The sequence below is a fragment of the Onthophagus taurus genome, chromosome 11 (genome assembly GCF_036711975.1).
Source record: "Onthophagus taurus isolate NC chromosome 11, IU_Otau_3.0, whole genome shotgun sequence".
NCBI classification, from domain to species: domain Eukaryota; kingdom Metazoa; phylum Arthropoda; class Insecta; order Coleoptera; family Scarabaeidae; genus Onthophagus; species Onthophagus taurus.
The window spans coordinates 27,638,252-27,664,639 of record NC_091976.1 but is presented as its reverse complement, the minus strand read 5'-3'; the positions used below and the strand labels follow the sequence as shown (position 1 = coordinate 27,664,639).

Below are 26,388 nucleotides of genomic sequence, written 5' to 3'. Positions count from 1 at the left end.
TATTAATAAATGAGAAGAAAATATTCATTAGCGACATCTTTTATTGTAAATTTAAATTAAAGCTGTAATTGTATTATCAATTTTTAATTATTGTTTATAATTTAAGAATTAAGGTAAACTAATAGGAATTTTTTATTGTACTTTTATTTATTATTTGTATTGTGTAATGCATTATAGTTTGTTTAAAAATTATTAAAATTAATGTGACAACTTTTTTGTGATGGTGACATCTTTTGGTGAAAATCATAATTAAAACTAATAATTAAGAATAATCCTAAAACATCATTAAAATGTTTGTTATTATTAAAATAATTGTAAAAGAAATCATTAATTTATTAACAATATTTGAATTAACATTAATTTAAATGTAAAAATAAGTAATTAGGTTGAATTAATAAAGAGAAGAATTTTTTTATTAGTGACATCTTTTATTATCATTTTGAATAATGCTCTAATTTTATTATAAATTCTTAATTATTGTTTATTACTTAAAAATTAAGGTTAGTTCACTAATAAGAATGTTTTATGAGTGATATTATGTAGTGTGATAATTTGTTTAAAAATTATTAAAATTAATTTGACAACTTTTTTATAATGGCGACATCTTTTGGTGAAAATCATAATTAAAACTAATAATTAAAAATAATTAAAATGTTTGTTATTATTAAAATTATTGTAAAAGTAATTATTCATATATTAAACATATTTGAATTAATATTAATTTAAATTTAAAAATAAAAAATTAGGTGATATTAATAAATTAGAAGAAATATTTATTAGTGACATCTTTTATTGTAAATTTAAATTAAATCTCTAATTTTATTATAAATTTTTAATTATTGTTTATAGATTAAGAATTAAGGTTGGTTACTTGTTGACTAATAAGAATTTTTTATGAGTGATATTATGTAGTGTGAGCTATTTTTGGTATTGTGTAATGCTTTATAATTTGTTTAAAAATTATTAAAATTAATTTGACAACTTTTTTATAATGGTGACATCTTTTGGTGAAAATCATAATTAAAACTAATATTAATTATTAAAATGTTTGTTATTATTAAAATTATTGTAAAAGAAATTATTAATATATTAAAAACATTTGAATTAATATTAATTTAAATTTAAAAATAAATAAGTAGGTTGTATTAATAAATTCGAAGAAATATTCATTAGTGACATCTTTTATTGTAAATTTAAATTAAATCTTTAATTTTATTATAAATTTTTAATTATTGTTTATAAATTAAGAATTAAGGTTGGTTACTTGTTGACTAATAAGAATTTTTTATGAGTGATATTATGTAGTGTGAGCTATTTTTGGTATTGTGCAATGCTTTATAATTTGTTTAAAAATTATTAAAATTAATTTGACAACTGTTTTGTAACGGTGACATCTTTTGGTGAAAATCATAAATAAAACTAATAATTAAAAATAATTAAAATGTTTGTTATTATTAAAATTATTGTAAAAGAAATTATTAATATATTAAAAATATATGAATTAATATTAATTTAAATTTAAATATAAATAATTGGGTGATATTAATAAATTAGAAAAAATATTTATTAGTGACATCTTTTATTGTCAAATTAAATTAAAACTCTAATTTTATTATAAATTCTTAATTATTGTTTATAAATTAAGAATTAAGGTTAGTTACTTGTTGACTAATAAGAATTTTTTATGAGTGATATTATGTATTGTGAGCTATTTTTGGTATTGTGTAATGCATTATAATTTGTTTAAAAATTATTAAAATTAATTTCACAACTTTTTATAATGGTGACATCTTTTGGTGAAAATCATAATTAAAACTAATAATTAAAAATAATTAAAGCGTTTGTTATTATTAAAATTATTGCAAAATATATTAAAAATATATGAATTAATATTAATTTAAATTTAAAAATAAAGAATTAGGTTATACATATTAATAAATGAAAAGAAAATATTCATTAGTGACATCTTTTATTGTAAATTTAAATTAAATACAAAAATTACAATTCAAAATGATACATTATTTAAATAAATAATTTTTAATCATCTTTTAATTGATCTTCTTCATCTTCCTTATAAACAATGGGAATAATTTTTTCTTCATCCTCATTAATTTTATCATTATTATCTAAAAATGTTAATGTTTTTGGTTCGGTTTCGCTAAAATGACCAATTTGGTTCCTAAAAAGCTTAAAATTAATGAAGAAACTTTATTTTTGAAAAATTTTAATACGTTAAACAAGCTCCTTTAATAACTTGTCGCCATTTGTGCAAACTTGAGTTTAAAAGTGCCAATTTAGCGATTCTTCTAAATCTGGCCAATGAATCTTCATTTTCTGGTGGAGAAACGTAAACTAATCGGTCCATTTCATCAGGATTTATTGGGGCCACTTTAAAATCTTTCATTAAACGGCGTTCCCAAACTTTCATTTTCTTCCCAAGAATCGCTATAAATGTTAAATTTTTTTAAAATAATTTTATTAATGATTATTTTTAGTCACCTTTTTCTTTTTTATCAGCACAAGAAACATCCATTCCATTTTTATTTAACACCTCCAAAATTTCGTATCGAAACGCCGACATATCACTTTTAACTTCATTTATATCATCCTCCGTAACTAAACTTTCATCGCATTTTCGATGCATTGAAGTTACATATCTCCAAACTAAAGCTCTTATAACGGATGAGTACTTTAAATCTTTATTTTGATTTTTTTCGTTTGATTCATAAATAGGAATTGATCTTTCTTTGGATTTAAATAGTTTAAATATTATTTTTGGTGATGGAATTATGTTGAAAGGCGGTGGTAAAGTTGGAGTATCTTCGAAGTATTTCATCCAAAGTTTTGTTCGAGCAAATTTCCATTCGGTATCAGAGTGATCCTTAAAAAAGCTTGTTAAAAATGGGTAATAATAAGATTTATTGTTTTATTACATCAATTGTGGCATAAGAATTCGACATCATTGCAATTAATAAATTTAAAAGCACAATAACGTTTATAACAGAATAAGAACCATACATTAATAACCCCCAATATCTTGTGTAACCTTTAATTCCTTCTAATTCAAAATCTTCTAAGCTTATCATTCCAAAACTCGCCCAAAATAAGGATTGAGATGACTCAAAAACACTAAAAAATTAATTTAATTAACTAAATTAACTTAAATTAAATTAAAATTAAGTCACTTAGCGAATTTCCTCCATTTTAAACAAGATTCCCTCGAGTTAGTCCAATCTGGTAACTTATTCTTCAAACGAAAACATTTTTTTCTCTCCAAATCAGAAAAATACCACAACAATTGATTTAAACCGCAAGCAAAAGCAAAAAGAACCAAGGCGTAAATAAAGAAAAATTTAACAATATCGATTACCATTCGACCCAAACAAATTTGTAACGGTCCTAAATGGGGATTTATCGAAAAAAGATGAACTAATTTTAAAGCACTACAAGAAAGTTGTTACTGAAATAATTTTAATTTAAGTGTTTTTGTTACCTAAAAACATTTGCAGCGGCGAAAAGTCCTTCTGCGACCAATTGGGGGTCGAAAGCGTCCCATTCTTCTCTTGGGATGGAAGCTTTTGATGGATCGGATGATATTTCACGATATTGTTGTACGTATGCGATGATTCTGAGCACGAAAACGAAACCATAAATTAGATTTCGAGTTGAATCTATAACGTTCCACAAGTTTCTGAAGTGAATTTTTATCCCATCTGTATAAATTTCGCGAGTTTGTTCAAAAAGGAATCCTAAATAAAAATAATTTGATATTATTTAAATATAATATTAAGATACAGCTTGGTAGATCTATCTTGGTCGGTTAGTTGCGTAGAAGAAGGAGTGCGATGGGAGGCTTAGTAATTAACATTATATTTCCCCTAAGGATTTTCCCCCCAAAAGCTGCAAAAACCGCATAAAATTACCGTATGTAAATGTTTAATGCGTTATGACTTTCTTATATGATACGGAAAAAGATTCGTGATTATGTAGAATGTGTAGGAAATTTCCCGCTCTATGCAGTGGTATATATATGTTTAGTAGATTATAGGTTACACAAGCATTTTCCCCCCAAAAAATGCAAAAACCGCGTATAATTGCTGTATATAAATGTTTACGGTGACATAACTTTCTTATATGATACAGACGAAACTCCGTCACTATATAGAACATATAGGAATTTTTCTGCTCTATACAGTGGTATATAACTTTAGTAGATCGCATGTTTACACAAGTATTTTCCCCCCAAAAAATGCGAAAACTACGTATAATTGCCATATATAAATGTTTACGGTGTCACAACTTTCTTATATGATACAGACGAAACTCCATGGGTATATAGAATGTATAGGAAATTTTCCGCTCTATACAGTGGTATATAACATTAGTAGATCGCATGGTTACACAAGTATTTCCCCCCCAAAAACTGCAAAAACTGCTCATAATTGCTGTATATACAGGTTTATGGCGTTATAACTTTCTTATATGATACGGAAGAAACTCCGTGATCATATAGAACTAATAGGAAATTTTCTGCTCTATACAATGGTATACAAGTTTAGTAGATCGCATGGTTACACAAGAAATTTTCTTCCTAAAACTGCGAAAACCACTTATAATGTAGTATATAAATCTTTACGGCGTCGCAACTTTCTTATATGATACAGACGAAACTCCATGGCTATATAGAATGTATAGGAAATTTTCCGCTCTATACAGTGGTATATAACATTAGTAGATCGCATGGTTACACAAGTATTTCCCCCCCAAAAACTGCAAAAACTGCTCATAATTGCTGTATATACAGGTTTATGGCGTTATAACTTTCTTATATGATACGCAAGAAACTCCGTGATCATACAGAACTAATAGGAAATTTTCTGCTCTATACAATAGTATATAAGTTTAGTAGATCGCATGGTTACACAAGAAATTTTCTTCCTAAAATTGCGAAAACCACTTATAATGTAGTATATAAATGTTTATGGCGTAATAACTTTCTTATATGATAAAGGCGAAACTCCATGGCTATATGAAATGTATAGGAAATTTACCGCTCTATACAGTGGTATATACCATTAGTAGATCGCATGGTTACACAAGTATTTTCCTCCCAAAAATTGCGAAGAACTCGTTTAATTGCCATATATAAATGTTTACGGCGTCACAACTTTCTTATATGATACAGACGAAACTCCATGTCTATATAGAATGCATAGGAAATTTTCCGCTCTATACAGTGGTATATAACATTAGTATATCGCAAGGTTACACAAGTATTTTCTCCCCAAAAATTGTGAAAACTGCGTATAATTGCCGTATATAAATGTTTATGGCGTTGTAACTTTCTTATATGATATGGAAAAAACTCTGTGGCTATATAGAATTCATAGCAAATTTTCCTCTCTATGCAGTAGTATATATCTTTAGTAAATCGCATGGTTATACACGTATTTTCTCTCCAAAAACTGTAAACACCGCTCATAATTGCTATATATACAGGTTTACGGCGTCACAACTTTCTTATATGATACGGAAGAAACTCCGTGATTATGTAGAGTTAATAGTAAATTTTCTGCTCTATACAATGGTATATAAGTTTAGTAGATCGCATGATTACACAAGAAATTTCTTTCCTAAAATTGCGAAAACCACTTATAATTGTAGTATATAAGTGTTTATGGCATCATAATTTTCTTATATGATAAAGATGAAACTCCATGGCTATATGGAATGTATAGGAAATTTTCCGCTCTATACAGTGGTATATAACATTAGTAGATTGCATGGTTACACACGTATTTTCCCCCCAAAAACTACAAAAACTGCTCATAATTGCTGTATATATAGGTTTACGGCGTCATAACTTTCTTATATGATACGGAAGAAACTCCGTGGTTATGTAGAACTAATAGTACATTTTCTGCTCTATACAATGGTATATAAGTTTAGTAGATCACATGATTACACAAGAAATTTCCTTCCTAAAACTGCGAAAACCAGTTATAATTGTAGTATATAAGTGTTTATGGCGTAATAACTTTCTTATATGATAAAGACGAAACTCCATAGCTATATGGAATGTATAGGAAATTTTCCGCTCTATACAGTGGTATATAACATTAGTAAATAGCATGGTTACACAAGTATTTTCCCCCCAAAAACTGCGAAGAACTCGTTTAACTGCCATATATAAATGTTTACGGCATCACAACTTTCTTATATGATACAGACGAAACTCCATGGGTATATAGAATGCATAGGAAATTTTCCGCTCTATACAGTGGTATATAACATTAGTATATCGCATGGTTACACAAGTATTTTCCCCCCAAAAATTGTGAAAACTGCGTATAATTGCCGTATATAAATGTTTATGGCGTTGTAACTTTCTTATATGATATGGAAAAAACTCTGTGGCTATATAGAATTATAGGAAATTTTCCTCTCTATGCAGTAGTATATATCTTTAGTAAATCGCATGGTTATACACGCATTTTCTCTCCAAAAACTGCAAAAACCGCTCATAATTGCTGTATATACAGGTTTACGGCGTCACAACTTTCTTATATGACACGGAAGAAACTCCGCGATTATGTAGAACTAATAGTTAATTTTCTGCTCTATGCAATGGTATATAAGTTTAGTAGATCGCATGATTACACAAGAAATTTCCTTCCTGAAACTGCGAAAACCACTTATAATTGTAGTATATAAGTGTTTACGGCATCACAACTTTCTTATATGATACAGACGAAACTCCATGGCTATATAGAATGTATAGGAAATTTTCCGCTCTATACAGTGGTATATAACATTAGTAGATCGCATGGTTACACAAGTATTTCCCCCCCAAAAACTGCAAAAACTGCTCAAAATTGCTGTATATACAGATTTATGGCGTTATAACTTTCTTATATGATACGGAAGAAACTCCGTGATCATATAGAACTAATAGGAAATTTTCTGCTCTATACAGTGGTATACAAGTTTAGTAGATCGCATGGTTACACAAGAAATTTCCTTCCTAAAACTGCGAAAACCACTTATAATTGTAGTATACAAATGTTTATGGTGTCATAACTTTCTTATATGATAAAGACGAAACTTCATGGCTGTATAGAATGTACAGGAAATTTTCCGCTCTATACAGTGGTATATAACATTAGTAGATCACATGGTTACCCAAGTATTTTTCCCCCAAAAACTGCGAAGAACTCGTTTAATTGCCATATATAAATGTTTACGGCGTCACAATTTTCTTATATGATACAGACGAAACTCCATGGCTATATAAAATGCATAGGAAATTTTTCGCTCTATACAGTGGTATATAACATTAGTATATCGCATGGTTGCACAAGTATTTTCCCCCCAAAAATTGTGAAAACTGCGTATAATTGCCGTATATAAATGTTTATGGCGTTGTAACTTTCTTATATGATATGGAAAAAACTCTGTGGCTATATAGAATTCATAGCAAATTTTCCTCTCTATGCAGTAGTATATATCTTTAGTAAATCGCATGGTTATACACGCATTTTCCCTCCAAAAATTGCAAAAACTGCTCATATTGCTATATATACAGGTTTACGGCGTCACAACTTTCTTATATGATACGGAAGAAACTCCGTGATTATGCAGAATTAATAGTAAATTTTCTGCTCTATACAATGGTATATAAGTTTAGTAGATCGCATGATTACACAAGAAATTTCCTTCCTAAAACTGCGAAAACCACTTATAATTGTAGTATATAAATGTTTATGGCGTCATAACTTTCTTATATGATAAAGACGAAACTCCATGGGTATATAGAATGTATAGGAAATTTTCCGCTCTATACAGTGGTATATTACATTAGTAGATCGTATGGTTACACAAGTATTTTCCCCCCAAAAATTGCGAAGAACTCGTTTAATTGCCATATATAAATGTTTACGGTGTCACAACTTTCTTATATGATAGAGACGAAACTCCATGGCTATATAGAATGTATAGGAAATTTTCCGCTCTATACACTGGTATATATCATTAGTAGATCGCATGGTTACACAAGTATTTTTCCCCCAAAAACTGCAAAAACCGCTCATAATTGCTGTATATACAGGTTTATGGCGTCATAATTTTCTTATATGATACGGAAGAAACTTTGTGCTCATATAGAACTAATAGGAAATTTTCTGCTCTATACAATGATGTACAAGTTTAGTAGATCGCATGGTTACACAAGAAATTTCCTTGCTAAAACTGCGAAAACCACTAATTGTAGTATATTAATGTTTATGGCGTCATAACTTTCTTATATGATAAAGACGAAACTCCATGGCTATATAGAATGCATAGGAAATTTTCCGCTCTATACAGTGGTATATAACATTACTAGATTGCATGGTTACATAAGTATTTTCCCCCAAAAAATTGCGATGAACTCGTTTAATTGCCATATATAAATGTTTACGGCGTCACAACTTTCTTATATGATACAGACGAAACTCCATGGCTATATAGAATGTATAGGAAATTTTCCGCTCTATAGAGTGGTATACAACATTAGTAGATCGCATGGTTACACAAGTATTTCCCCCCCATAAACTGCAAAAACTGCTCATAATTGCTGTATATACAGATTTACGGCGTCATAACTTTCCTATATGATACAGAAGAAACCCCATGATCATATAGAACTAATAGTAAATTTTCTGCTCTATACAATGGTATACAAGTTTAGTAGATCGCATGGTTACACAAGAAATTTCCTTCCTAAAACCGCATAAACCACTTATAATTGTAGTATATAAATGTTTATGGCGTCATAACTTTCTTATATGATAAAGATGAAACTCCATGGCTATATAGAATGTATAGGAAATTTTCCGCTCTATAAAATGGTATATAACTTTTTAAAGTCGGTTCCATAACGGTTGTACGCCGCCTTGAAATTTGATAATTTTGATGTGTATTCGGTACACGACGACGTTCTTTATTTTTTCCGCTGTCATCATCATCCTATTAACATGACAAAACATTTAGATAAAGAAGAGATCAAGCTTTCTAGTGGTGTATTTAATATTTCACTACCTCTAAAGATAACGAAGATATCGGCTTGTAAAGTATGTGGAAAAACAAGGCTAAAAATTTGTTGCTGAAAGGTTTGTAATTTTTTACGAATACTTTTTTTGGGCACTGGAATATAACAGAGAAATGAACTCGTTAAGTAGTGTTGACCGGCCAAGATAGATTTGCTAAGCTCTAAATACTACCTAAAACGTAGAAAAAAATGATATATTCCAAAATTGTGGGGAGATTTCCTCTTTGGTTCTTTTCGATTTCTTGATTGATGTAGAACAATTTGAAAAAGCGAATATCGGCGCGTTGAGATGCAAGCATTAAAATAACTAGAAAATAAATTGTAATGTGTGAAAAGAAAAATTTTAATAAGAATCGAACGAACTTAGAAAAAATATGTATGAGAATGCGTGCATTAAGAATTTCATGAAAGGTTTTCGCATTATTTTTCCTGTATTTGAATTTGGTGCGAATATGTAAATGAGACAATAAAAAGGGAACAATAAACCCACTTTTAAGATGATCAAAATTTTTTCCAAAGTCGATTTTCGACGAAATCCCGGAACACCTTCGTACCAAATTGCTGTTAAGAGTTGTTGGATATTCGGATGAGCAATAAACTAAAAAATAAAAAATCAAAATCAAAGTAAGAATTAATTTAAAAATAAATTAATTACCTTTTTCTGTTTAAGACTTATAGCAAGTTCTAATCGCGCCAATTTCATCTGATCTTTATTATTACACCCTAAATTATTTGGGTCATGATTTAAAATTATAGATAACTCTTCGGAACTTCTACTTTGATGCAATAAATCAACAGCGAATTGTTGACATTGCTTTCTTAATTCTAAATACTCAAATTTGCATTCCTAAAAAATCTTAATCAATAAGTTAAATAAATATGTATTAATTTAATTTAATACAGGTTCTGCAAAAGCTAAATTTCTTAAATCCCACGATAACTGAAAAGCGGTTAAAATTGGATCCGTCGATGATAAAGCGATCAAAGAAGGACTCGCTAAAGCTTTGTACTCATTAACTCTCGATAACGAATGCCTCAATGAGTCTTCTTTCGAATCTTTCAAACATGACGTACAACCACACCTAAAACAGTTTTTATTTTTAATCTTTTATTTGATTTTCGTTTAAATACTTACTTTATATCGTGCGGCATTGGAAGGGAAGCTCCTCGATCGAGTAATAACTTTAAAATTTCGTAATTATTTCTATGAGCCGCTAAAATTAATGGGGTTATATCTGGCGTAAATGTTGCTATGTTTAAATCAACTTTTTGCCAACTCTAAAATCAATAATAAATTTGTTTTTCTAAAAGGAAAATCTAAAAGGACTGCCACATCCTTTGTAATCTAGAAAATGACGTCAATAGTGAAATAGTGGTTGCCTACTCATACGTGACGTCACGAACGGGTCATTAAGCTTTACATCTCTTCCTAGGATGTAGCAATCCTCTTAGATTCCTTTTAGATTATTACATAAGCATCTCCTTTTTTATGAACATTTTCTTCGTGATCCAAAAGTAGTTCAACAGCTTCGACAAATTCAACATTAATAGCGTGTAAAAGACCATCTCGAGTTTCTACACCGTTTGTAACTAAAGTTTCAACCATTTCTAAGTTTTCGCCATCGATGGCTAATGTTAAAGCTGTCCTTCCTAAACTATCCATACAATTTATGTTGAAAACGTGAAATTTAAGCATTCTAAAAAAATTAGATTTGGTGAAAATAATAATTAAGATTTCGATTTTTTACCTCCTAACGTTAGGCATGTCGCCTCTTTCAACTGCCAAAAGAAATTTTTTTTCCTCGTTTGTTAAAGGTTTAGAAATTGGGTTAATTTTATTTATCTATTTAGAAAAAAAATAACAATTAAAAGATTTATTATATATTGAATTTTTTTGGTATGTTGAAGCAAAATGAGACCACGAAATCCTTAGAAATGTATATCTAGGGAATAAATCAACGTTATACGAATCGATAGTCGGAAGTTTTGTAAGGAATTAGAACGTCGATGGAAGGTTGCCGAGGATTTGGAATAATTTAATTATTTTCTCACAACTACAATCATATTAGAGTAGGTCGTAATAAACTAGTTCATATTCTACTTTCAAAGCAGATCAAAGAAATACTTTCTAATCAAAAAAACTAAACTCAATATAATGAAAACAACCGAATCTAAAGAAAAACTTATCGAGGAATGTCGAAAAGGATCAGCCTCAAGTACAAAAGCTTTCAATTTTACCGATCCTACAACAAGAGCTTTAAGTACAATCGAAAAACAATTTTTATTAACGGCTGAAAAAGGTGATTGTGCGGGAGTAAGAAGGTAATTTTAATTTTTAATTTAGACAAAGTTATTTTCTTTTAAAATTTTGTGTCATTTTCCTTTCAGCATTATAAGCGAAAATAAAAACAATCCGGAAGAATTTGATATAAACTGCGTGGATCCTTTAAATAGAAGCGCATTAATAGCTGCAATTGAAAATGAAAATTTGGAATTAATGAAAATTCTAATTGAAGAAGGCATTAAAGTCAAAGTAATCAAAAAGCATACCAAAAAAAATAATTAAACTAAAAATTTTTGTCATTAGGATAGTTTATTACATGCAATTGAAGAGGAATACGTCGAAGGGGTCGAATTACTTCTTCAATTTGAAGAGGATAATCACAAACCTGGAGAACAATATGTAATTATTATTCTAATTAGTTGTTAATTTAAATGGTTTTTTCTAAAAGAAGTGAAACCTAAATTCGATTAAATCTGCTTAAAATAGGGGAGTGCATTCCACGTTGAGCTTTTAAAACGGAACCGGGGAATCATTAAGAGCTTAATTTTCGAGATTAAACCGAATTGAATCAATCCGGAACATTGAAAATTCTGTTTTTGAATCCTCAAAACTGATTACACATTTTTTTTTTCAACATTTTTTTATGGCACTCATACCAGAACTTTTTATATGATTGAATTTAACTCTATGATCAGCAAATTTTATCGCGTACAGGAAGTTTATGTGCACAAAATTATGCCAGAAAAGTTGGTTTGATTGATATGTGTGAAAATTATTTGTGTTGAATCAAGGAAGATCATATTTAGTTAGCTAGTAATCACCATTTTCTAAGAATAAAGTTGTACTTGCGAAAATTTTCATTTTCCATGGTTTATATTAAATAATCTATCATTACTAAAAACATATGAATGATAGAGTATCACGATATTTGCGAAAATATTCCGTTTTGAACCAAGGAAGCATAATCCATAACAATTTCTAACCTAACCATTATTATCTTTGAAAAATAGAGCGAAAATCGCCAAAGCTCCATTGAGGATGATTTGCATTAAAGAATTTCACTGAGAAATACTTTTTCTACATAAAACCTTAGTAATGGACCATAAAGACTAGATCCATAACAAGATTGAACCCAATTATTACCATTTTTTATTTATAAGCTCTAAATCGATTAAACATCAAAATTGTTGATTTTTGAAAATTAACTCAATTATAACTCAAAAACTAAAAGCGATGGGTAAATACTTTTTATACATAAAACCTTAGTAATGGACCATAAAGACTAGATCCATAACAAGATTGAACCCAATTATTACCATTTTTTATTTATAAGCTCCAAACCGATTAAACATCAAAATTGTTGATTTTCGAAAATTAACTCAATCATAACTCATAAACTAAAAGCGATGAGGAAATATTTTTTATACATAAAACCTTAGTAAAGGACCATAAAGATTAGATCCATAAAAAGATTGAACCCAATTATTACCATTTTTTTATTACAAGCTCCAAATCGATTAAACATCAAAATTGTTGATTTTCGAAAATTAACTCAATCATAACTCAAAAACTAAAAGCGATGAAGAAAAACTTTTTATACATAAAACCGTAGTAATGGGCCATAAAGACTAGATCCATAAAAAGATTGAACCTAATTATTACCATTTTTATTTATAAGCTCCAAACCGATTAAACATCAAAATTGTTGATTTTCGGAAATTAACTCAATTATAACTCAAAAACTAAAAGCGATGGGTAAATACTTTTTATACATAAAACCTTAGTAATGGACCATAAAGACTAGATCCATTAAAAGATTGAACCCAATTATTACCATTTTTTATTTATAAACTCCAAACCGATTAAACATCAAAATTGTTGATTTTCGAAAATTAACTCAATCATAACTCAAAAACTAAAAGCGATGGAGAAAAACTTTTTATACATAAAACCTTAGTAATGGGCGATAAAGACTAGATCCATAACAAGATTGAACCCAATTATTACCATTTTTTATTTATAAGCTTTAAATCGATTAAACATTAAAATTGTTGATTTTCGAAAATTAACTCAATCATAACTCATAAACTAAAAGCGATGGGGAAATATTTTTTATACATAAAACCTTAGTAAAGGACCAGAAAGACTAGATCCATAAAAAGATTGAACCCAATTATTACCATTTTTTATTTATAAGCTCTAAATCGATTAAACATCAAAATTGTTAATTTTCGAAAATTAACTCAATCGTAACTTAAAAACTAAAAGCGATGGAGAAAATCTTTTTATACATAAAACCTTAGCAATGGGTCATCAAGACTAGATCCATAACAAGATTGAACCCAATTATTACCATTTTTTATTTATAAGCTCTAAATCGATTAAACATTAATATTGTTGATTTTCGAAAATTAACTCAATCATAACTCATAAACTAAAAGCGATGAGGAAATATTCTTTATACATAAAACCTTAGTAAGGGACCATAAAGATTAGATCCATAAAAAGATTGAACCCAATTATTACCATTTTTTATTTATAAGCTCTAAATCGATTAAACATCAAAATTGTTGATTTTCGAAAATTAGCTCAATCGTAACTCAAAAACTAAAAGCGATGGGGAAATATTTTTTATACATAAAACCTTAGTAAAGGACCATAAAGACTAGATCCATAAAAAGATTGAACCCAATTATTACCATTTTTTATTTATAAGCTCCAAACCGATTAAACATCAAAATAGTTGATTTTCGAAAATTAACTCAATCGTAACTCAAAAACTAAAAACGATGGAGAAAATCTTTTTATACATAAAACCTTAGTAATGGGCCATAAAGACTAGATCCATAACAAGATTGAACCCAATTATTACTATTTTTTATTTATTAGGTCTAAATCTATTAAACATTAAAATTGTTGATTTTCGAAAATTAACTCAATCATAACTCATAAACTAAAAGCGATGGGGAAATATTTTTTATACATAAAACCTTAGTAATGGACCATAAAGACTAAATCCATAAAAAGATTGAACTCAATTATTACCATTTTTTATTTATAAGCTCTAAATCAAAAAAAATATTTAAAAATTTAAAAATTTTATAGTCTTATGATTTCTCTTATTTTAAAATCTGTTTAGAGTTGGGAAAATGTTGATAAATCCGCGGCTACCTTTACACCGGATATAACACCATTAATTTTAGCAGCTCACAAAAATAATTACGAAATTATCAAGATTTTGTTAGATCGAGGGGCTTCTTTACCAATGCCACACGATATAAGGTAAAAAATCAAAAATAAATAACGCATCTTTTTATTTTGCGTTTTAAAATTGTTATAGATGTGCTTGTGATGAATGTGATGAATCGTTAAAAATCGACTCGTTGCGACATTCCCAAGCGAGAATGAACGCTTACAAAGCTCTAACTGCTTCATCTTTGATCAGTTTATCATCGAAAGATCCCGTTTTAACCGCTTTCGAATTATCATGGGAATTGAGAAGTTTAAGCAGGTTGGAAACTGAGTTTCGCGAGCAATATAATGTAATAAATAAGTTTTAAATTATTTTTTATTTAAACTTTTTTTTTTACTTAGGAAATGAGAGCTTCCGTCCAAGAATTTGCTAAATCACTTTTAGATTACGTTCGATCATCCGGCGAATTAACAACGATGTTAAATTACGATACTTCGACTCCACCATGGGAACCGGGCGATCATATGCCTTTGGATAGATTAAAATTGGCCATCAAATACAAACAGAAAATGTTTGTGGCTCACGCAAGTGTCCAACAACTTTTAGGTTCACTTTGGTATGAGGGATTACCGGGATTTAGAAGAAAAGGTTTAGTTGGACAACTCGCCCAAGTTGTACAATTAGCCGTGATGTTTCCTATGTATTGTACGATTTATATGATTGCGCCTTATTCAAAAATGGGGTTGTTCATGAAAAAACCTTTCGTGAAATTTATTTGTCATTCAAGTTCTTACGCTTTATTTTTAAGTTAGTTATTTAATTTGTTATACTGGGAATTTCATATAAGTCGCAATATATGAATGCAGTAAGCATAGTTACGAAACTATTGTGAAACTACTGTCTCACATAAAATGCAATTGTATAGCTTAATAGTATAGGCTAGTGATGGAACAGATAGTGCTTTTGCGAAAAGTCGGATACCGGATAAAAAGAGGATACTTTAATTAATAATTGGTGATATTTCCACAAGTATTTTTCAAGAAATGAATTTTATAGCGAATTTTGAAAGTTATCGATGAAAATTGCAACATTGAAAATTTTATCAAACTTAAAATATTGTTTTCTGAAAAACTAAGAGTAATTTTTCAAAACGGGTTGGTTTATTGGAAAGAGGACACTTTTATGAACAATTAGGGAAATTTTCATACTCATATTCCAAGAAATGGATTTTATAGGAATTTTTGAAACTTAATCGGCGAAAATTGCAAAATCGAAAAAATTGTCGATCATTTCAAAAAGTTATTTCTCAAAAACTAAAAGCGATTTTTCAAAACAGCTTGTTGCATTAAAAAGAGGATATTTTAATTAATAATTGGTGATATTTCCACAAGAATCCTTCAAGAAATTAATTTTATAGCGAAGTTTGAAAGTTATCGATGAAAATTGCAAAATCGAAAATTTTATCAAACTTAAAATATTGTTTTCTCAAAAACTAAAAGCTATTTTTCAAAACGGGTTGGTTCATTGGAAAGATGACACTTTTATCAACAACTTGGGAAATTTTTATACTCATATTCCAAGAAATGGATTTTATAGGAATTTTTGAAACTTAATCGACGAAAACTGCAAAATCGAAAAAATTGTAGATGATTTCAAAAATGTATTTCTCGAAAACTAAGAGCGATTTTTCAAAACGGCTTGTTGCATTAAAAAGAGGATACTTTAATTAATAATTAATGTTGTTTCCACAAGGATCCTTCAAGAAATGAATTTTATAGCGAATTTTGAAAATTATGGATAAAAATTGCAACATGGAAAATTTTATCAAATTTAAAATATTGTTTTCTCAAAAACTAAAAGCTATTTTCCAAAACGGGTTGGTTCATTGGAAAGAAGACACTCTTATTAACAATTTGGGAAATTTTCATTCTTATATTCCAAGAACTGGATTTTATAGGAATTTTTAAAACTTAATCGGCGAAAATTGCAAAATTGGAAAAAATTGTCTATCATTTCAAAAATATATTTCTCAAGAAGTAAAAGTGATTTTTCAAAACGGCTTCTTGCATTAAAAAGAGGATACTTTAATTAATAATTGGTGATATTTCCACAAGGATCCTTCAAGAAATTACTTTTATAGCGAATTTTGAAAATTATCGATGAAAATTGCAACATCGAAAATTTTATCAAACTTAAAATATTGTTTTCTGAAAAACTAAGAGTAATTTTTCAAAACGGGTTGGTTTATTGGAAAGAGGACACTTTTATCAACAATTTGGGAAATTTTCATACTCATATTTGAAGAAATGGATTTTATACGAATTTTTAAAACTTAATCGGCGAAAATTGCAAAATAGTAAAAATTGTCGATCATTTCAAAAATTTATTTTTCAAAAACTAAGAGCGATTTTTCAAAACGGCTTGTTGCATTAAAAAGAGGATACTTTAGTTAATAATTGGTGATATTTCCACAAGGATCCTTCAAAAAATTAATTTTATAGCGAATTTTGAAAATTATCGATGAAAATTGCAACATCGAAAATTTTATCAAACTTAAAATATTGTTTTCTGAAAAACTAAAAGTTATTTTTCAAAACGGGTTGGTTCATTGGAAAGAGGGCACTTTTATTAACATTTTGGGATATTTTCATATTCGTATTCCAAGAAATGGATTTTATAGGAATTTTTAAAACTTAATCGGTGAAAATTGCAAAATTCGAAAAAATTGTCGATCATTTCGAAAATTTATTTCTCAAGAACTAAAAGTGATTTTTCAAAACGGCTTGTTGCATTAAAAAGAGGATACTTTAATTAATAATTGGTGATATTTCCACAAAGATCCTTCAAGAAATGAATTTTATAGCGAATTTTGAAAGTTATCGATGAAAATTGCAAAATCGGAAATTTTATCAAACTTAAAATATTGTTTTCTCAAAAACTAAAAGCTATTTTTCAAAACGGGTTGGTTCATTGGAAAGATGACACTTTTATCAACAACTTGGAAAATTTTTATACTCATATTCCAAGAAATGGATTTTATAGGAATTTTTGAAACTTAATCGATGAAAACTGCAAAATCGAAAAAATTGTAGATGATTTCAAAAATGTATTTCTCAAAAACTAAGAGCGATTTTTCAAAACGGCTTGTTGCATTAAAAAGAGGATACTTTAAATAATAATTGGTGTTGTTTCCACAAGGATCCTTCAAGAAATGAATTTTATAGCGAATTTTGAAAATTATGGATAAAAATTGCAACATCGAAAATTTTATCAAATTTAAAATATTGTTTTCTCAAAAACTAAAAGCTATTTTCCAAAACGGGTTGGTTCATTGGAAAGAAGACACTTTTATTAACACTTTGAGAAATGTTCATACTTATATTCCAAGAACTGGATTTTATACGAATTTTTAAAACTTAATCGGCGAAAATTGCAAAATTTTCGATCATTTCAAAAATCTATTTGTCAAGAACTAAAAGTGATTTTTTAAAACGGCTTGTTGCATTAAAAATGGGTACTTTAATTAATAATCTAAAGTGATAACAGCGACAGTTCTGTTAGTAATGAATGTGATGATGAACTACTAGTGAAGAGGAAAAAACTAGACGAAACTGCAACAAGAGATTTTATATATCGTATTGGGATTGTTACAATGAGGTTGCTAATGACAAACCTGATATAAATAAAGTTATATTCAATGAAAAAAGTCCTATTAAGGTTGAACTTGGTTATTAAATTGCTGGATAAGCCGGATTACTAAATTGCCGGTTTAGTTGGAAAAAGGTGACATGAAATCCGAATGTTTCTAATTCTAGGTCTAAATAGTGTTAGTTCTACTTTTCGTTCAATAAAAATATACCACAATATAACAATTAAAACTAGAACTAGCACTATACTTAGAACTAGAATCATTTGGGTTTAGCCGTCTTTAGAGACGTGCGGCTAAACCCAAATGATTCTAGTTCTAGGTATAATGTTAGTTCTACATAGTAAGATTTTAGTGTAAAACTAGAACTGACATTAGATCTAGACTAGAAACATTTAGGTTTAGCCGGACGTCTGTTAAGACGGCTAAACGCGAGTGATTCTAATTCTTGGTCTATCGCTGCATAACAATTAAAACTACAACCGTCCTGGGACCTCTACTCTTCCTAGTTTACATAAATGATATATTTGATATTCATCTTAATGCAGAGGTGATTGCATATGCTGATGACACAGTTCTCTTTGTTGAGGGCGAATCATGGGAGTGTGTGATTGAACAAACCTCATCCGATTTACAAATAATAAAAGCTTGGTTAAATAGAAATAAATTATCACTTAACATTAAGAAGTCTCATTTCATTACATTCTCTTCGTATTCTGCTAACTTACCAAATATAAATGAAATAACATTTCACTCAGATAAATGCCAACCAGAAGCATGTATTTGCTCAAATAAAATAGGCCGGGTCAGGTCAACCAAGTACCTTGGTGTCATGATTGATCAGTGCGTTCGTTAGATCAGTTGCGAAAAGTATTCTATGTTTTCAAGAAACTGCGTGAAATTCTACCGATTAGTTCTCTTAAAGTGGTTTATTACGCCTTAGTCCAATCTTTGTTGATATACGGTATCTTAGCTTGGGGAGATACCTCGACTAATCTTATTACTACCGTTGAGGTTGTCCAGAGATCTATTTTAAAAATTATGACATATAAACCGCGCGACTTCCCATCAGACGCGCTGTTTGAACTCACTGAGGTTTTTAATATTAGGCAACTTTATACAATCGAAATTGCTAAATTTATTATCAACAATCCACCACTACTGGAATTTCCGAGGAATTTACTAGAATTTCCTAGAATTTACAATAGCTTCACTCGATTTCTCTCGGCAACTGATAGGAGTGTAACTCGTACAAACTTGAACTATCTCATAAAATTATGAATAAAATCAATTACAGACGTACGATTAACTAATCTGTACTTAGCCGTTACTTGATGTCTTTATCTGCTTCTTTTTTTATATCTGAACATATAGTATAACTGTGAATACATCTGTTTATAATGCGTTAATTTACCTAATCTTACCGTTCATACCAGTCGTAATTTTACACTTGCACTGTCACTAAGACTAAGACTAGACCTTGCACTAGAAACTTTCATATAGTAGATGTTCATCGCAAATTTTATTAAATAATTACACTATGTTTAATGATGAAGCAATTTAATTTATTTTCAGTACTACATATGTTTCAGAATACATACATATGTTTCTTCTTGTGCTTGAAGAAGGAAAGAAATTCCTGAAACATATGTAGCACTGAAAATAAATAAAATTGCTTCATAGTTTAATTATTTAATAGAAACATTCAGACATGTTGCATTTTATGTGGGACAAACCCTGGTTTCTATACAAATATACTTTTGTATATTGCATCTTAAATGAAATTCACTTCAATTAATATTAAAAAGATGTGATTATAAATAATTTTTAGTGTTACTCGGTGCCGCTTCTCAACGTCTTGAAATCGAACTTTTAAACATTTTGGGGAACGATTACATTAAAGAAATCGTTAAAGAATGGAACCGGAAAGAAAGGGGTGCTTTACCCGGATTTGCAGAATGCGGGGTAATTCTGTATGTTATTAGTTTGATTTGGGCGGAAGTAAAAAGTTTATGGGATGGGGGTTTAATGGAGTACATTTCGGATTTATGGAATATCGTTGATTTCGTTACAAATATGTTTTATGTGATGTGGTTATTTTTGAGATTTTCAGCAATTTATATAGTTTGGGTGAGATTGTTTTAAATGAAATGATTTTTTTGATGTGCGAAAAATTTTTTGTTGTAGAGGGAAGGTTCTGAAGGTAAAGATCCTTATTACCCGAGAGAACAATGGCACATGTTCGATCCTATGTTATTATCGGAAGGAGCGTTTGCAGCCGGAATGATTTTCAGGTAATAAAAATTTGCTGGTCAGCGAAAAGTTGTTTTTTATACATCATCACTAACACGTAAAGCTCGTAAATCGTTACGACACGGAGCTAAATTCCCCCGGCGACTTCTAAGTAGTTCTCTTGTTTACTTTTTTTTACATCAAAAAAAATTTACAGCTTTTTGAAGCTCGTCCACATATTCAGCGTCAATCCGCACCTTGGACCTTTACAAATTTCTTTAGGAAGGATGATCATCGATATTGTTAAATTCTTCTTTATCTACACTTTAGTTTTGTTCGCATTTGGATGCGGTAAGTAATTTTTAGATGATTAATCAATACTTTTTTATTGCCGAGGATGTAAACGGGTGTAATTTTGTTTACGTTGAATTTTAAAGTCCACATCGGCGATCGATTTATGATCTACACATGGACTCTAAATCAAGATTTTCTTTTTTTCCCCATTTCATTTCAAAACCAATGTTTCGCGTCTTGTTAAAATTAACTTTGACCCAATAACCTCAAACTTAACTCAATTACATCTTGATTATAGCGTTAATTAATTAATCTACATGAATAGATGTACTGTTCATAATAATTATTGATGTAATTCTGAAATTAATGAACAAATCTTTTTTATTATTAGGCTTAAATCAGCTTTTGTGGTATTACTCGGAATTAGAAAAAAATAAATGTTATCACCTCCCAAGTGGACTCCCAGATTTTGATAACAACGATAAAGCTTGCACGATTTGGAGAAGATATTCAAAGTAAATTAATTCATTTAAATTTTTTTAATAATATTATTTGACTTTTTAAGCTTGTTTGAAACTTCGCAATCGTTGTTTTGGGCAAGTTTTGGTTTGGTGGATCTCGTTTCGTTCGAATTAACAGGAATAAAGGGTTTCACCCGATTTTGGGCTCTATTAATGTTCGGCTCTTACTCAGTAATCAACGTAATCGTTCTTTTAAACATGTTAATCGCTATGATGTCGAATTCCTACCAAATCATCTCCGAACGATCCGACAGCGAATGGAAATTCGCAAGAACGAGACTTTGGATTAGTTATTTTGATGATGGTGACACATTACCCCCTCCGTTTAACATTTTCCCAACGATCAAACACGCGAAAAGAAGCATCACTTGTGGTGGAAATAAAGACGATAATCTTGGAAAATCGCGCGGGAGGGCGAGAGAAGCCCATGAGTGCGTTATGAAATTATTGGTGAGAAGATATGTCACAGCTGAACAAAGAAAACGCGACGAATTTGGCGTTACCGAAGATGATATAATGGAAGTTCGGCAAGATGTTTCCACGTTTCGATACGAATTAATTGATATTTTGAGGCAAAATGGGATGATAACCCCGAAATTAAACAAAGACGATCTAGCTTGTAACAAATTAATAACAATCATATTAATAAATTCTTATTAAATTAATGATTTTAGTTACGGGCAAAAAAGGAAGAGTCATGGAAAGGCGCCTTTTAAAAGATTTCCACATCGGAATCGTTGAAGGAATCGTAGCCGATGTTGTGAGTAGCATGAAAGAGCCTAAAGACGTTTTCAGCCAACTCGCTAGAGCAATGGGAAGACGAAGAAGTAGCAAAGATTGGAACGCTTTAGTTAGAAGAAGCACTTTGGTCCAAGATCCAATTGGATCAACCTCCGAAGCGGAAGCCGCGAGACGAAATAGGCAAAGTCTAAGAAAACACATTCTCACATCAAAAGCAATCGATGACGAAAAATTATTGGGTAAGAAAAACAAATATTATGCGTATCATTCATGTTATCTCCGAGATAAACAAAAATCAATATTAAAACTAATTAATTAATTTTTTTAGAATACAATCCGAGATTATCGGCAGTTCCAAAGAGGGCTAGAGTGGCATATGCGAAATTTATGCGACAAAAATTAGAACAAGATGAAAAAGCTGAGGAAGAAATAAGTATAATTATAAAAACCTTACCTTAACAGACATTATTTTTCACTTAAAAACTTATCGTTTAAAATAGATCGTGCTGAATCAACTGAAGCAACTGTTGAACCTGTTCAAGCCAAAAAGGAGGTACCGACTGAACCCGCTGACAGCTTAAAAACGCCAGTGAGTAACGTTCTGTTTCGTCGAATTTCGTATAAACAATTTTGCTCTACGCACCACAACCTAAGTACTCTATAAAAAAACAAAAAAAAATAATTAATTTTTAAATTAATTTTAGAACGGTGAAAAAAGAACTTTATCGCCGATAATTGCAAGTCCAACACCATCAGAACCTGAAAAAATTGAAGTTGTATCTGAAGTACCGCAAAAAACACCACCTCAAGTTCCTAGAAGAAAAAGTTCAACGGGTTCTGTTAAAAAAATTGCTCCATCACCACCTCAATTAATTTCGACCGAAAAGGTTCAAGAAGAATTGAAAAAAATCGATGATAACAACGAAGAGTCGAAAGAAATTACGGAGGAAAAAGAAGTTTGTGAAGAAAAAGATGAAAAGAAAAATGGTGATGATGTAGAAAAAGAAAGTTGTGATAAAAATGATAAGGGGGAGGAGAAGGAAAGTGAAAAGAAGGAAGAAAAAGTTAAAGTTAAGATTAAAGTAGAACCAGATGAGGTTAAAAAAGATACTTTAGCTCCATCTACTGGATTCATGTCTTATGGATCTGGAAGATCAAAATTATCAGGAAAAATTCGTACTGGATGGATATAATTTTTTTTTTTACCTTTCTTCCAATTTTTTTATTAACCCATTAACTACCAAATCTTGGCGTGGCATTTTCTATCGCTTTAGAAGATTTGAATAATATCACTCAAAATGTATGTTTTTGTTATATTATGTTATCTTTTTTATCTTTCATTTTTATCTAGCCCCTGCGAAAATTTCATGATCAAAATCAAATCGGTAATAAAATTCACCACGTTTTACTTTTTGCATATCTTTACGATTTGTTGCATGTTTTTTTTTAAACATTGGCAGCACGGAGAGTCAAGTGTCTTGAGCACCGAAACCATTTGCACTTCCCTTTATGGCATAGCAGGAAAATGTCTCTTCATATTACTAAATTAACTGTATGAATGTTCGAATGCTCTAGATGATTGTAATTAAATGTTTCTGGTAGACATTCGCAAATACCTCCATGGTTAATTTCGTAACATTCAGCGTCTTTACCACAGATGTTTTTTTTTCTGTTAGTGCAACCTTTGAACTGCACGTGTCAAAATTTACAAAACTTTTAGTAAACAATATGCTGGCATGTCACATATAAATTACGCGATTTAAATAAAATTAGCCATTAAGTACAATATTTTATCTAATCCCATTGAAAAAGTAATTTCAGTCAATTTATCAATTTGTAGTTAGATAATGGAACTACTAGTATAGTAGTGATGTAATAAAATCATTACATCACTAGTTATAAAAAAAGTGACGTTGCATAACGTCAGAAAGACATGTAAAATTTAATTTTCATAATGGAATTAGGTAAAATATGTTATAAAACGAGAAATAAAAATGAGCAACAAAATAATAAAAGTCCCTAGATTATCAAAATAACGCGGTTTGCCGCTATTTTGGCTCGAAAGTCAAGCGTGAAATTTAAAACTATATCGTTCTGTTGATAAAATTACGCAAAATTTCCTTTCTTTTTTTTTCTCGTGGTACTCTAAAGAGTCGAAAACCCTTCTTACTGCTATTTTTGCAACTCCAAAGGCAACAAGACGGCATTATTTTGTAAATAAGTGATAACATGCACTGACAAGCTGTCAAATCGCCATTTTGGCTCGATTATTTCGAATACACAGGGTTCATGAACTGCGGTACTTTGATAATCTAGGGACTTTAAAAATGCCATCGCTAGATTTTTTATGTTACTAAAACGGTCAGGTAATCTGCCCCAAGCATTCAAAATTTCCTGTTCGTAGTTATATATCTTTACATTTCTGATTAGCACAAGCTAATCTAATGTCTTTCTAATCTCTTTGACAATCGACATATGGATTTCCAATAAATCTAGGCAGAGAACGGAAAACAACTACTTGGTTATGTACTCTATACTAAACTAGGGCTGAGCAATGATCTTTGTAGATACCAAGGTTTATTTATAATAAGGCTAAAGGCGTTCTTATTTTGGCATTCTGGCCAGTTCTGTTTCTGTTTCTTGTTTGATGACCTAATTAGACAATTATTCAGTGTCTTCACAAAGTATATCGGCATAACTTTTGCTACTTGAACAACCCTGTTCTTGAGACAGTCATAGACATGTTTGGATTGATACAGCAGAAAATTGCAATTTATTTTGAGTATTTGTCAACTGAGTGGATGCCAATTGAATATCATTCCTTATTTTGAAGATCTTGTCACCAGGTGTTCCCGTCCTTATGGCAATAAATATCCAAAATATGTAAATATGTTGAACATATTGGAAGGCAATGATATCAGGTCTCAATCTTATTCAGGTGGCATTAAGAAAGTTGTCTTACTTGGAAGGTGTTTGAGTTCTTTGTGTCTAACTAAAAGAGTCTTTTCTAATATTTGAGAGTTCTTTGCTTCTTCACCCTTGCCAAAACCTTTAAGAGTTAATACTCTCGTGGAATTAATAGTCTTAGTCAATAATGTAAGTCAGAGGCGGCGCTACCGGGGGGTGCAAGGGGTGCACTGCACCCGGACACCGCCTTTTTAATGTTTTCTCCAACAATATCTTATCTTTCTTTTGCAGTATTTAGACCTGTCAGCAGTACCTAGTCTTCAGAAAGCAGTATTTAGTCTCCACAAAGCAATTTTAGTCTTTAGAAAGCAGTATTTAGTGTTCCAGGCGCTGTATTTAGACCTGTTGGAAGTATCTAGTCTTCAGAAAGCAGTATTTAGTCTTCTAGAAGCAGTATCTAGTCTTCTGTCAACGTTATGTATGTTTTCTCCAACAATATCTTATCCTTCTTTTGCAGTGCTTAGACCTGTCAGCAGTATCTAGTCTTCAGAAAGCAGTATTTAGTCTCCGCAAAGCAATTTTAGTCTTTAGAAAGCAGTATTTAGTGTTCCAGATGCTGTATTTAGACCTTTCGGCAGTATCTAGTCTTCAGAAAGCAGTATTTAATCTTCCAGAGCAGTATCTAGTCTTCAGAAAGCAGTATTTAGTTTTTTAGAAGCAGTATCTAGTCTTCTGCCAACGTTATGTATGTTTTGTTCGTAATACTGACAGCTACTTCTTTCTGAGTGTCTATCATCATCTTTTTGGGAGCCTCTTATTATCTATACGGATCTTGTACCACCCGGTACCTCATTTCTGCAGCTGGCAAAGTTTCCGTATTGGTGATTTCCTGTCCTGTGCAATAACAAGACAAGTCCATTGGTTTCTTGTTCATATTCTTCGCATTCTTTTATTGAACACATAAGTATTGCTATAAAAAATCATGTTTGGTTTATAATCAATTTTTTGCTTTCTCTGAACAGTAATTTCAGACTTCATGTGGACTTTCTTAATGTAATTTCTGTTTTTTGCTGAAGTCTAGTTTATAACTATTGCAATTTCAGACTTTTTCTTGCAAATTAACCTTCGTATTTTCGACTATTCCCTTACTTTTGGTTTTTCGCCATTTATACACGTTTCGCCAAATAAGATTCATGGCAGTTAATGGGTTACATTTATCTGGCAAACATTTTCATTATCACTATATACAACACTTTATCATAACAGCATATTAAAGAAAACTGGAACTAAAAAAAATCTACAACCTCATTTAGCACCTTTGAAACTATTCTTGGAGAAATTAATGCTGATGTAGAAGAACACAATAAAGAGGTGAAGAAAGAAAAAAAATTTAAGAACGTGTAATTAATTGAGTTAATTTAATTTAAATAAACTTGTAACACCAACGCTGATGTTTTTAATTCCATAAATATATAAACCGCA

The 26,388-nt window shown here is 30.1% G+C and overlaps 2 protein-coding genes across 2 annotated transcripts; one reads left to right on the top strand and one right to left on the bottom strand.

Moving 5' to 3' along the window:
- Positions 1 to 1,952: 1,952 nt before the first annotated feature.
- LOC111423727 (transient receptor potential-like) lies at positions 1,953 to 22,652 on the bottom strand. Its single transcript, XM_071200089.1, has 14 exons — positions 22,454 to 22,652; positions 10,837 to 10,931; positions 10,560 to 10,785; positions 10,224 to 10,366; positions 9,990 to 10,170; positions 9,744 to 9,935; positions 9,452 to 9,686; positions 9,261 to 9,395; positions 3,494 to 3,749; positions 3,186 to 3,443; positions 2,934 to 3,129; positions 2,500 to 2,881; positions 2,232 to 2,445; positions 1,953 to 2,179 (listed from the first exon to the last, which is right to left on the bottom strand). The coding sequence occupies exons 1-14, from the start codon at positions 22,463 to 22,465 to the stop codon at positions 2,038 to 2,040; spliced, it is 2,667 nt and encodes an 888-aa protein (XP_071056190.1). The 5' UTR covers positions 22,466 to 22,652; the 3' UTR covers positions 1,953 to 2,037.
- On the top strand, positions 11,079 to 26,351 carry LOC111423725 (transient receptor potential). The gene is made up of 15 exons (XM_023057031.2): positions 11,079 to 11,410; positions 11,477 to 11,621; positions 11,676 to 11,771; positions 14,512 to 14,654; positions 14,713 to 14,914; positions 14,967 to 15,372; positions 20,043 to 20,341; positions 20,399 to 20,505; positions 20,661 to 20,794; positions 21,129 to 21,252; positions 21,303 to 21,877; positions 21,933 to 22,238; positions 22,328 to 22,432; positions 22,500 to 22,588; positions 22,704 to 26,351. Exons 1-15 carry the CDS (start codon positions 11,244 to 11,246, stop codon positions 23,190 to 23,192), a joined length of 3,387 nt encoding a protein of 1,128 aa, XP_022912799.2. The 5' UTR covers positions 11,079 to 11,243; the 3' UTR covers positions 23,193 to 26,351.
- Positions 26,352 to 26,388: the final 37 nt, after the last annotated feature.

Coding starts and splice junctions, on each gene's coding strand:
- LOC111423725 (XM_023057031.2), top strand. CDS start 11,244: ATGAAAACAACCGAATCTAAAGAAAAACTTATCGAGGAATGTCGAAAA. Junction 15,373..20,042: donor TTCTTACGCTTTATTTTTAA/GTTAGTTATTTA, acceptor AATAATTTTTAG/TGTTACTCGGTGCCGCTTCT. Junction 20,795..21,128: donor TTTGTTCGCATTTGGATGCG/GTAAGTAATTTT, acceptor TTTTATTATTAG/GCTTAAATCAGCTTTTGTGG.
- LOC111423727 (XM_071200089.1), bottom strand. Junction 9,687..9,743: donor TAAGTCTTAAACAGAAAAAG/GTAATTAATTTA, acceptor TTTATTTTTTAG/TTTATTGCTCATCCGAATAT. Junction 2,446..2,499: donor TGCTGATAAAAAAGAAAAAG/GTGACTAAAAAT, acceptor TAACATTTATAG/CGATTCTTGGGAAGAAAATG.